Source organism: Nematolebias whitei, chromosome 3, assembly GCF_014905685.2.
Source record: "Nematolebias whitei isolate Nwh7 chromosome 3, NemWhi1, whole genome shotgun sequence".
Lineage (NCBI taxonomy): Eukaryota > Metazoa > Chordata > Actinopteri > Cyprinodontiformes > Rivulidae > Nematolebias > Nematolebias whitei.
This window is the reverse complement of record NC_056500.1, coordinates 45,445,162-45,457,909: the sequence shown is the minus strand read 5'-3', so window position 1 is coordinate 45,457,909 and position 12,748 is coordinate 45,445,162. Positions and strand designations below refer to the sequence as shown.

At 40.7% G+C, this 12,748-nt stretch overlaps 1 protein-coding gene across 1 annotated transcript in view; it reads right to left on the bottom strand.

The window, feature by feature from the left end:
- LOC119408171 (tetratricopeptide repeat protein 39C) overlaps nucleotides 1-11,758 on the bottom strand; it is a 16,585-nt gene extending 4,827 nt beyond the window's left edge. The window contains exons 1-8 of the mRNA XM_037675008.1: nucleotides 11,444-11,758; nucleotides 9,119-9,167; nucleotides 8,356-8,484; nucleotides 7,837-7,951; nucleotides 5,487-5,847; nucleotides 2,222-2,390; nucleotides 1,936-2,029; nucleotides 1,738-1,845 (exon numbers count right to left, since the gene is read on the bottom strand). Of these exons, the coding sequence (XP_037530936.1) occupies nucleotides 1,738-1,845; nucleotides 1,936-2,029; nucleotides 2,222-2,390; nucleotides 5,487-5,847; nucleotides 7,837-7,951; nucleotides 8,356-8,484; nucleotides 9,119-9,167; nucleotides 11,444-11,595 (1,177 nt within the window). The 5' untranslated portion in view covers nucleotides 11,596-11,758. The remainder of the gene's footprint in view (nucleotides 1-1,737; nucleotides 1,846-1,935; nucleotides 2,030-2,221; nucleotides 2,391-5,486; nucleotides 5,848-7,836; nucleotides 7,952-8,355; nucleotides 8,485-9,118; nucleotides 9,168-11,443) is intronic.
- Nucleotides 11,759-12,748: the final 990 nt, after the last annotated feature.

Here is a 12,748-nt window from a genome sequence, read left to right as displayed (position 1 = left end):
AGCTGAATACAGCTCCTCAGACTGAAGAAGTCTTTCGGATGAAAGAAGAAACGTTTCTACATTATTTTGTTTTGTTTTGGGTTTTTTTGAATGTCCAGAGGACCAGACTTAACTTTTTTAGATTTAAATATAGATGTTTTTGTAGGATCTGGTTCATCAGATTTAATTCAGTTCAGTTTATTTATATAGCACCAGGTCACAACAGAAGTCGTCTCAGTGCACTGAACAGAAACATTCATATATTTTCATTCAACCTTTATTTAGACAGATAAATCACATTGAGCCTAGAAAACTCATTTACAAGTGAGACCTGTTTAGACAGACAAAAAGTAATGAAACTGGACACATGTAGGAATTGGAGGTGAAAAAAATCATGTCAGACTTTTTTTTTTCCTGCCTGAGAAGAAAAAATACTCTGATGTTAATAAACACCTCGCACAAACAAGCACATAGTGACGTAGACATTCTGCAGAGGGGGGAGCCGAGAGCGGTGAGCATGATCATAGATGCTCTTGAGGACACTGTAAGAGTTCTGATAAGAATGGAATAATCAGTCAATGTCCTCCGGTGAGATCCATAAACATTCTCGAGGTATGTCGAGAAATGGCCAAGCATAACCTCTATGAGAATCCAGAGTCCTGAAATGATGACACAAAGTTTATTCAGCAGGCTCATCTGGTTATCAAGTTGGAAATTCCTCAGGGAGGGGGTGGTGAGCGTCAGATCACATTTTCTCCAGGCGACTTTAGATAAGATGGCCTTCAAGGACAGCCAAGGCAACCAAAATTTAGATAAACACACAGTTGTTTTCGGGACAGGAAGAACTTAACATCAACCTTGAGTCTGTGTTGGTCCACTCGGTTCTGAAATGTCCAAATTAACATGGCCACACCGATGGAACGTGACTGAGTAAAAATCCCCAAGATCTGATCCATTCAGCCCAAAGCATTTGAGTCCAGGTACTCCAGACATGAACCAAGCCGTCATAAAGGCAAACAGCGGGATCGGGTCCAAATTTGCTGCTGACGACTTCCTTGATTGTAGATAAAACCAGCACCAGCTGAATCCAAAAAGCAGGAACCAGTTATTGTGAATCCAATTAAATATGTGTCCTTAAAATCCACAGATGGCAGCAGAGATAGACACATCATCAAGTTTTCCAGTCGATGAGATATCCAGCTGTGTGTGTGCCAACAGGGTAAATCGGTTCGCCCAAAGCCTGTCTTCTCTTTGAAGAAATGTTGTAAATTGAGTTGAGGGACCAACTGGTCAAAACAAGTCCATAATTATGGTTCAGAAGAAATGCAAGAGAGTCTCACAGCAATTTCACAGACAGACAGAGCAGCAAAGCAAAGAAGAGAGGGAGGGAAGGAGAGAAGCATCCGATCTCATCAAGAGAAAGTGGTGAATATATAAAATAAGTTAGCAGAAACATTCATATTTAAAAATAATAATTTAATATTATTGATCGGAGGAGCAGACTGCTTTGAGTTTAACTCATTGCAGAACTCTCATTAGCAGGACTTTTGGATTCTGGACACGCCTCCAGAATCGGTCCTAAAGTGCAGGTGCAAATCCAGGCTGAGCTGAGCCAGACTGAGCAGGTCTGAGCAGAGTCTGGGCTGATTAGGAGCAGTGCAAATGGGGCAGTGAGCTGAGAGACACCTGAAATGGTTCTTTCTCCAAATGAGCATCACCCTGTTTGTAACAACTTGTGCTTGTTTCTTCCAGACCTACCTCCAGTCAAATAGGCGTAGTAGCACTGTGACCAGCGTGACTCGTTCTTCAGTCGCTCAAACGCTCGGAAGCCATCTTCAAAATTCAGCTCTATCATGCTGCACCAACCTGACCCAAAAACAGGCAGAGAGAGGGCAAGGTGATTTCTGTGAGCTGACAGTCACCGTGTCTGAACTGACCTGACGAGGACACACATACCAATCTCATAAAGACACACATGCTGGAGCTCTCTTTGGTCTGACGCAAGCTCTAACGCATCGTGGAAGCAGGCCAAAGCACTGTTGATGTGGCACTGGGGACAGAGGAGAAAGCATCAACAGGTAACAGTGATCGTGTCAGACACAGACTGAATGTAGGACGGAGTCAGATCAATATGTGGCTGATGTAGGTGAGTAAATGTCTCATACGGAGGAGTTTCACATCATCTTGTTCAAATGTGGTCAGTTTAGTGACAAACAGCCATCGAGCCTGCTGCTGCACACACCTCCAGCCTTTGAACTCGTCCGTTGAAGAACATGAAGAGCGAGGAGTTGGGGTAAACGACTGACTTTCTCTGCAGAATAGCCTTGGCTTCCAGCAGGCCTGCGGTTGTGTCGGAGCCGTCCAGAGCAAAGAAAGGCAGCACGACGGTGTGGTACCACAAGAGGGCCAGCCTGAGCAACGAAACGAGACGTTCAGCCAGATCAGTCCACAGATTCAATCTCTGAATGGTTTCACTTAACCTTTATTAAAAATGTATTTTAGACTTAAGGTTAAAATAAAATAAACTGCAGTGTTGCTTTGAAACACCAGTTTTGAGATGATGATTTGGTTTATTTGAAGTATTTCAGCTGTTCAAACCAGAGAGAGTGTTAGTGATGTACGTTTGGCTTCTGTCCACGACATTAAACATGAAAAATTCTAGTGTTTGTTTCTCATTCGTATACAAATTTTGGGTGAAAACTTCCTCAAAAACCTTAAGTAAAAAAAAAACATTTACAAGTGGAGATAAAAAAACATGGTTTTGTTTTTTTTTGTGAGGACTCAAGATGAAGAGCTTTGAAAAACACTAACACTTTGTGACCTTACAGCCCAAACAACAACAATGGAGCCATTTTTGATTATTTTTGCTGCATTTATCTGACTTTATCTTAATCCTGTCACCAGTACACTTTGATTCTGCATCAAAACATGTACTGGTATACAGGTGCTGGTCATAAAATTAGAATATCATGAAAAAGTTGATTTATTTCAGTAATTCCATTCAAAAAGTGAAACTTGTATAATATATTCATTTATTACATACAGACTGATCTATTTCAAATGTTTATTTATTTTAATGTTGATGATTATAACTGACATCTAATGAAAACCCCAAATTCAGTATCTCAGAAAATTAGAATATTACTTAAGACCAATAAAAAAAGGACTTTTAGAAATGTTGGCCAACTGAAAAGTATGAACATGAAAAGTATGAACATGAAAAGTATGAACATGAAAAGTATGAACATGAAAAGTATGAACATGAAAAGTATGAGCATGTACAGCATCAATACTAAGTTATTGCTCCTTTTTCATTTTTTTTTTTTTTTTCATTTAGCCTTTATTTATCCAGGTAGTCTCACTGAGCCATGATAACTCATTTTCAAGAGAGACCTGTTTTAGGGAGCAGATGGTGGTTAAAGGCCCTGCTCATGGGCCCAGAGTGCCTGGATTACCGCAAGAATGTGGCGTGGCATGGAGTTGATCAGTCTGTGTCACTGCTCAGGTGTTATGAGAGCCCAGTTTGCTCTGATAGTGACATTCAGCTCTTCTGAATTGTTGGGTCTGGTGTATCACATCTTCATCTTCACAATACATCATAGATTTTCTATGGGGTTAAGGTCAGGCGAGTTTGCTGTCCAATTAACAACTGGGATATCATGGTCCTTAAACCAGGTACTGGTAGCTTTGGCACTGTGTGCAGGTGCCAAGTCCTGTTGGAAAATTAAATCTACATCTCCATAAAGTTGGTCAGCAGCAGGAAGCATGAAGTGCTCTATAACTTCCTGGTAGATGCTGTGTTGACCTTGGACCTCAGAAAACACAGTGGACCAACACCAGCCGATGACATGGCAACCCAAAACATCACCAACTGTGGAAACTTGACACCGGACCTCAAGCAACGTGGATTCTGTGCCTCTCCTCTCTTCCTCCAGACTCTGGGACTTTGATTTTAAAGGAAATGCAAATTTACTTTCAGCAGAGAACATAACTTTGGACCACTCAGCAGCAGTCCCAGGCGAGACGCTTCTGACGCTGTCTCTTGTTCAAGAGTGGCTTGACACAAAGAATGTGACGGCAGAAATCCATGTCTTGCATACATCCGAGCGTGGTGGTTCTTGAAGCACTGACTCCAGCTGCAGTTCACTCTGTGAATCCCCCCACATTTTGGAATGGGTTTTGTTTCACCATCCTCTCCAGGGTGCAATTATCCCTATTTCTTACACATTTTTTTCTACCACATCTTTTCCTTCCCTTCACCTCTCTATTAATGTGCTTGGACACAGAGCTCTGTGAACAGCCAGCCTCTTTAGAAATGACCTTTTGTGTCTTGCCCTCCTTGTGCAAGGTGTCAATTGTCTTCTTTTTTTTTTCATTTACCCTTTATGTATACAAGTAGTCTCATTGAGTCACAAGAACTCCTTTTCAAGAGAGACCTGTTTTGGGGAGCAAATGGTGGTGGGGGTGGAGGTGGGGGTTAAGGGCCTTGCTCAGGGGCCCAGAGTGGGGCATATGAGAGTGGAGGCAGGTGTGTGAGTTTCACCTTTTCCACCCACATTTTGATGTTGACGGTACCGGGAGTTGAACCTGCGACTTTCCAATCACAGGCCCACCTTCTCTAATCTCTGTGCCATCACTCCCCAGTTGTCCAAAAGACAACTGATTGACAGTTGTCTTTTGGACAACTGTCAATCAGCAGTCTTCTCCATGATTGTGTAGCCTTTAGAACTAGACTGAGAGACCATTTAAAGGCCTTTGCAGGTGTTTTGAGTTAATTAGCTGATTAGAGTGTGGCACCAGGTGTCTTCAATATTGAACCTTTTCACAATATTCTAATTTTCTGAGATACTGAATTTTGGGTTTTCATTAGTTGTCAGTTATACTCATCAACATTAAAAGAAATAAACTTTTGAAATATATCAGTCTGTGTGTAATGAATGAATATAATATACAAGTTTCATTTTTTGAATGGAATTACTGAAATAAATCAACTTTTTCATGATATTCTAGTTTTATGACCAGCACCTGTAATCTGAGAGGAAAACTTACATGGAATAAAAACAGTAAATTTGGGGAAGATATTTAGCTAAGCTAAAATCTTCATGTTGTGAATTTGGACATCCCTGCCACTAGGTGGTGCAGTATTTTGTCAGCACATATCCATCCATCCATTCAGGTTCTTTAAGGACAAAATATAGAGAAAACACTCATGCATGCTCAAGGACAATATGCAAATTCCACAAAGGAAGACCACAGCCAGCAGTCAAACCTGTAACCTTCTTCTTGTGAGGCAACAGTGCTAACCCACTGCTCCACTGTAAAGTTCTTGTTCAAATGTCAGACTTTTGTAATTCGTATAGTCTACTGCTAATATACCAATACTGTTCAGAGCAGTTTAAAGACTGCTAGTATAATTAATTAAATTAAAAAGTCAGTAGTTTTACATTAATTAACTTTGTGTGTCATATGCATCTGTCCCTGTCACAAATAAATCTGAGCCTACTCACGTAGCTAGTGGTGCCTTCATGTCCTTGCTCTCACTCGCGTACATGAGAGAGGACAGACCCTGGAGTCGGTCTCCAGGGAAACCCAGCAGGTTGATAATCTTGAGCAGGTGTGGAGGAACCATAGAGATGCACAGGTGGAAGAGGCCATAGCCGAAGCTGACGGAGCCCTTAAGCCTGTCCAGGGCCTCGGCCGTTACGCCATTCTCCACCGGAGCGTTGTGGTTGGCGTTGTCGGTTGAGACGAGCTCCTGGCTGCCAGAGGACCTCCTCTGACAGGTCTCCTGCAGCTGACTGATGTCACTGTGACATTTATTATACATCTTCCACGCCTTACGGAGAATCCAGCCTCCTTTGATATATGCTGTCGTAGAAAAATAAAGAACATTTTGTTGGTTTTTGTCACAGAAATGTTTTGAAGTAGATGTTTCCCTCTTAGCAAAGAAGGAAATGTTTATCTTTGTGTTTCTATACATTATCCATGTGCTGCGCCAATAACCTGTGAAGGTGTAACATACTTGTTGTTCAGTTTGGATGGCTGCAGCCATGGATGGCTGAAGGAAGGAATACAGTAGATCACCCAGTTCCTTTCATGCCAGACTAAGATCATCTCATGCTAAGCAGAGACAATGGCAGTAGGTTATATGTTCCTGGCTGGAGTATGAGTTAGGAACAACTCTCAGCTACAACCACACCAAATTTTAGGTCAGTTTCTGTAAATTTGACCAAATCACAGTCTTTTTGTGTTGGCAAAGGGCAGTTTACTGTGACAGCCATTTTGAATGGGGTAGCTGCATATTCTGATAGTTTCATTAAAACAGTTGTGCATGAGAGACAAACCAACACGCACACACGGGCAAAAACATCATCGCCCTTCTGCTTTCAGCTGCAAATAATAACTAGAGAAATGGCATTACAAAAATGAGTGTGGAGAACTTGCTGAAAAACAGCTGAAATTAGCTAAAAAAAATCATGCTGAAATGTAGCTGAAATGGGAAAACAAGCCTTAATTAGCAGAAGAAAGCAGAAAGAACACTTTTTTTTTGCTGAATTACGTATAAATTAGCAGAAATTAGTATAAAAATAAGGAAATTAGCTAAAAAAAAAGTTGAATTTAGAAAAAAATAGCTGAAAAGTAGCTGAAAAGGCAGACAGAAGCTAAACTACCAGAGGGAAATGGAATGTTGAAATGAGCTCAAGAAGTGTGAAATTAGCTATAAAGGCTAAAATTTGCATAAAACAACTAAATAGTAGCTGAAATTAAAAAAGCTGAAACTAGCAGAAAGAAGCTGAAAAGAGCATAACAAGCTGAAATTAGCAGTAAGTAGTTAATTAGGCTGAAAGTAGCAGAAACTACCACGAAAAACTTGAATTTATATGAAAACAGCTGAAATTAGCTAAAAAATGCTAACAAAGGTAGCTGAAAGGGTAGAACAAGCTTTTATTAGCAGAAGAAAGCAGAAAGAACACATTTGATGAGAAAAGCAGAAATGAGCACAAAGTGGAAATTATCTGAAAAAAATCTGAACTTAGCAAAAAAACAGCTGAAAAGTAGCTATCAAAGCAGAAGGAAGCTTAAATTACCAGAAGGAAGTGGAGAGAACACATTTTTGCTGAATGATGTTGCAAAAAGTTGAAATGATTGTAAAAAATGCAGAATCAGCTGAAAAAGCTAAAATTAGCATAAAGCTGCTAAATAGTAGCTGAAATAGCTGAAACTTGCAGAAATAAGCTGAAAGGAGCATAACAAGCTGAAATTAGTACAAAGAAGTTAGAAGAAGCACAAAAATGTTGTATGGTAGTTAGCAGAAAGAATCAGAAAGGAATGCAAAACAGCTGGAGAAAACAGCTGAAATTAGCTAAAAAAACTGAAAAAAGTTTCAGTTTGCACAGAAAAGCTGAAAGAAGATGAAGCAGAACAAAATGTGAAAGGCGCAGTAAAAGGTTGTAAACATATCTAAAGATTTGAAGGATGTAAAATGAGCTCAATTCATTTTCTGAGGAAAAACGTGGCAAAAAAGGCTAAATATTTCAAAAAGCTAAATCTGCTCCAATACCAAAAGTCATAGCAGGATTGTCCTGAAGGAGCTGAACGTTTTGATTTATGATTTGTTGAAATAGCTGAAAACTGCGGGACGAGAAAGATGCTGAAAAACCGTACAGAAGAAAAATGGATGAAAACAGAGTGAATGCTTCCTAAACATTCAGAGAAGAAAAAGATCTGAGATTTCTTGTTTCACTGCACCACAGCCCAACGCACACGTCTCAATAAACATTAGAACAACCTTTAATTAGAGAGATAAACTCCTGGTCTGCTCTGTTGGATCATGTGATCAGCGTCAGGATCGTTTACCTGAGATTTCCTGTTTGACGAACGACAGAACAGCGAGATACACCTGACAGTCAGCAACAATGATCTGCCTCTGCAGGCGGTCCACCACCACCACGCCGGACCTTTGGGAGTCCATCTGTAACACACACACACACACCCAGAGCATCCGTCAACAGCGTTCAGTTGGATGTTGAAGCTCCAGTCCCCAGTGGGTGAGAGGTAGAACATTAAAGAGTCTTCTGAAGCATTTAAAGCTGCAGGCAGCTCCAAGACTACATCTAGTTTGTTGATTGAATTTGAGGGAGGATCTAATTGAATCTGTGTGGTGGTTTGGCATGATCTCACTGCATCGTTACACCCAGTGGTGAGCATCTTAATATGATTATCTAACCTGGAGCCTGTTCTGGCTGAGAGGTTTAAAAACACACACACTGGAATCCAACAAGCTGTGAAAACTGGCTTCAGCTACGTTTCTGGGATTGATCAGAACCTCTTCTCCACGCCACAGAACAGTTTTTATTTCTTGTGATCTGCACTTACACTCTTCTTAATCTTGTTCCGGATCGTCTCTAGCACTCCAGCACTGTCACTCTCACACAGTTTCTCAGTGGTCCTCAGGTCATCACAGGCCATCTGCATCTTCTCCTCCTCAAACGTCATCATGGCGTTCTGCAGAGAAATACAGAAAAAATAGTCTTGGTTGTTGTTAGAGGCACATCGATTGGTTTGTGACACTTCGGTCTGAAGCATCAACCTCACAATTAGCTGACAGCCCTAAAAAAAACCCACAAAGACATGAATGGAGAAACAGTGATGTGTGGACAGTGTGCAAAATACTCCCTGCAGACAGAAGCAGAAAATCTTTGCAGCGCTGATGCTCAGATCCAGCAGAAACATCACATCAAGTCATGCAGAAGTCTTCAAATGTATAAAATCTGTCTTGTGTCTGGATGTGTGAAATACATGCTGCTCTGAGATAAATGATTTAATGTAACCACCATCAGGTGCATTTAGTGTTGAGGGCCAGGATGATGTCATGATGTGTGAGGGTCAACATGACACGGTGTGTGTGAAACCATCACGTCATGAATCATCTGCCTCCCTACAGCCACAGCCTTTCAGTGTTTCTGTTTGACTAATGCTGTTCCTGAGAGGTAACTGCATCCATTATGTTAATGGGTGCAAAAGCAACACAAAGGAGAGCTCGTCAGCACATGGTGACAATGATGCAGCTTGTCTGACACATTACATCACCTCAGGTCGCATCATCTAACACAGATTCTGAGTCCTGTCGGCGACTCACCAAAAAACTGACGAAGCTTGCCCCAAAGCTCATCAACGGGCTCTGCGTCCTACAGAAAGAACAGAAATATGAACAAAAACTAGGTGTTTGTTTTTTAAAGGACTGTGCAGTAAGAGGAAAACATGTTTTATACACACATCGTGTTAGTCTTTTTTATTTTAAAAAATGCATGTGGACATAAAATAATTTTCTAAACTGCTCTTGGGAAGCCATGAAGCTCAAAACTCTTATAAAAACCCACCTTTTGGTATTCGTTTCATGACTAGGCCTGTCACGATAACAAATCTTGCTGGGCGATTAATCGTCTCAGAAATTATTGCGATAAACAATAATATTGTTTGAAATTTGACAATAATTAGTAGTTATTGTCAAACTTAAGAAGAAATGTTGATTTGTTTTGCATATAGTACCATTTTTGACCACCGGATGGCAGTATAAGACTGTTTGAACCAAAGGATGGATAGTGAGGGAGCAAGCAGCGTGTCTCTTCATGAAAAATGGGAGGGAAGCCCCTTGACGTGACATGGGCTGTCTCACGCCTGTTTTTCCGTTCTCAAAATGGCGGACACTCAGTGTGATTTGAGCTCTTTAGCATAGCATTTTCCACACAAAGCTTTTAATAAAAAAAAATTAGTAAACAAGTTCTCAGCTTCCTTTTGCAGAGAAAAACAACTTTTTACACAAAAGGCACGGGTTTCAACTGTGAATTTTGGATCTTCGACAAGACAGAGGTCGGTCCCGAGGTCGGCCTGTTAGCTTAGCTCGTAGCTTAAATTCTCAGCTTAGCAGCTTTTAACGATCCAAAAACACGATTTTGGATCGTTAAAACAGACTTTAAAGAGAAAAGGAGGGGTCAGTGAAGATCATCAGAGTTGAACCTTTTGTCATCCAGTGTCTTCAGTAGAACGAGAAAGACACAAAGAAACGCTGATAAATGAAAACGAGGTTGATACTTTTCATTTATCATGCGATTAATTGATTTATTGTTTATCGCAACAGGTCTATTCATGACCTCTATTGTTTTCCTTTCATATTTGTGACAACATGAAAAAAGTTGGTTGCAGGTTTTCACATTTTATTATCAGTTTGAACATTTATGTACAAAATTAATTGTGGACTCCTAAACACACACTATATTTTAAATGTTAGTAATGCTGGATTTATTTGTCAGTGTTAAAGTAATATGTAAAATTAAACTAAAAAAGTTATTTCAAACCATTTTTTTCCTGCGGAAACTATCACTGTTGGCTAAAAATAAACATTTATTTGGTAATATATTTTTTTTTAAAAAACAACTAGCAGCTGAGAGAGCAATAGATTTACATAAATGTTAATACAGCTTGTCAGGATTTTGTGGCAAAAGAGGACCCATGGATGCAGAGTCACATATGAGCTAAAAGAAAGGAGATGTTTAATATTTCAAAAGGCTGACATGGCAGAAAAAAACAAAACAAGCATAATAAATATAAAAACAGTGACAGGGCAGTGAGACTGTGGGGCTCAGACAGGAGTGAGGACCAGGAGTTGACCAGTGATGAGGTAAGTGGTGACAGCTGAGCTGAATGAGTACAGGAAGCAGGTGTGGTGCACAACAGAGACAATGACAGAGAGGGAAATGGCTGCTGACACAAGAATACACTGAAAAACTAAACAAAAGGAAAGTCAATATTTAAATAAGGAAGCAGAAAAATATGACAAAGCAAACTAAATCCACAACAACAAAACAAACAAACAAATCTATTTAAGAAAACACAAAGCAGGTTCATGGCATAACTTAAAAACAGGTGGAATGATGTAAAATTACAGAAAGTGCCAAAACGCAGTACATACATAGATGTTGTCCTCTATGCTATCATTTTGCTACTTTTAGCTTTTAGCTAGCCTTTTGCTACTTGGAATTTTTAGTTACCATGTTGCTACCTTTAGTTTTTCACAGATCTTTTAATAAGTTTGGCTTTAAGCTTGCATTTTGATGCACTTTTAGATAAAGTTCTGCTTGAAGCTAACACTTATCTATAAAAAGTGTTCTGTTTCTTTGAGATGTAATAAATCTGTATTCAAGCTGCATTTTCAGTTTCTCCATGGCTTGATTTTTATTTTTGTTATTCAGTGTCAAATGTAACTTCAGCCTCAGACTGTAGGTGTGGGTCAGCAACAGCTGGGGGCCACACACCCTGTCTACACTGCTCCACAGGCTCTGAGGGACACTTTCAACAAACCAGTGATTTCAGCTGCTCTGAGTCTGAGGCAGCCATAATGACTCAGGACATGCTGTTCTCGCTTCAGCCTCCTGGAGATGTTTTGGAGATGAAGGCCCTGCATCACCTGTATCTCTTGAACAGCTCGTCGCTCTCCTTGAAGCCGTTGTTGAGAAGCATGTTGATGCCCTGCAGAGCCATCTCAGCATCATCTAAAGGCTCTGCCTTCTCCTCCACCTGCTGCTGCTGCTGCTGCTGGCACTGTCCGGGCCCCGCCATCACTCCGACCGGAGCGCTCGCGCTGCCGGATCGAACAGCTGAAGGAAAGATCTGATTCCGTGTCCTGTCTGAGACCAACCCGCATTGGTTTCTGTCCACTGATGTGAGCAGCCGATCCAAACAGGGATGCGCCTCTGCTCGGCCGCAGAAACAGAAGAAAAAACGCTCGGGGCGTGTGCACCCCTCGAGCCGCTGCAGCCGGGACGCGCAAAGATTAAAAATGTGCCTTTAACCCCCACCAGCTGCCACCCACACCGTTATTTACCACAGGAGCCGTCATTTGTCCTCCTCCTGCTTTGATCCGTGCAGCAGCAGCAGCTCGTGCCTTACATAACCGGCTGCTCTGCCAGACGCACGCGTTTCCAACGTCATGACGCACACCGAGCGCACACCTCCGGGAGGATGGGAGGGAGGAGATCAGCTGATGAGATGCTGGATCCTGTCATCATCCATCACTCAAGACTTCCTCTGTACACGCGCACAGGAAAAGGAAGAAGTTTTCCATCTGTCACTGCGAATATGAACAGCTCACATGAAGCAAGGACTCACAACCATGATGCTTGCAAATAATAAGAATAAAAAATGTGTTTTCATTTAAAACACTTTCATGCATAGCAGTGACTGCAGTGGACAGTCATATTCTTGCATATGTATGGGTTTTTGTGCATGTTGAGCAGTGTCAAAATATTTCATATGTTCATTCATTCACCCTTTATTTAGACAGGTAAATCCCATTGATCCTCGAGGACTCATTTACAAGAGAGACCTGATTTCAACAAAGAAGTTCACATTATAACATGCAGTATTTCATTTGTAAAACATATGCTGTCCAGCTGAGAGGACATGTGGAAAAGTTCTTGAATAAATACAATTTTTATAAGAAAAATTTTCTCACCCTTTTTTATGCCCCAAGAAAAATAAAAACTCAGGTGGAAAAAAAGCGTCCCAGTAACATTTTTAATGTGGGTTAAAAGACACATCTTCAAAAACAACACCAAGTTTCTTTACATTAATTAATGTTATTCAGAGTATAGTTATTGCAGATTTGTACACAGAGTTGCATTCTAATGCAAATAAACCGTTTAATTTATGCATAACTTATGATATCTTCATCCAGGATTTTTTTGTGTGCACTAAAATTAGAGGCATCTTG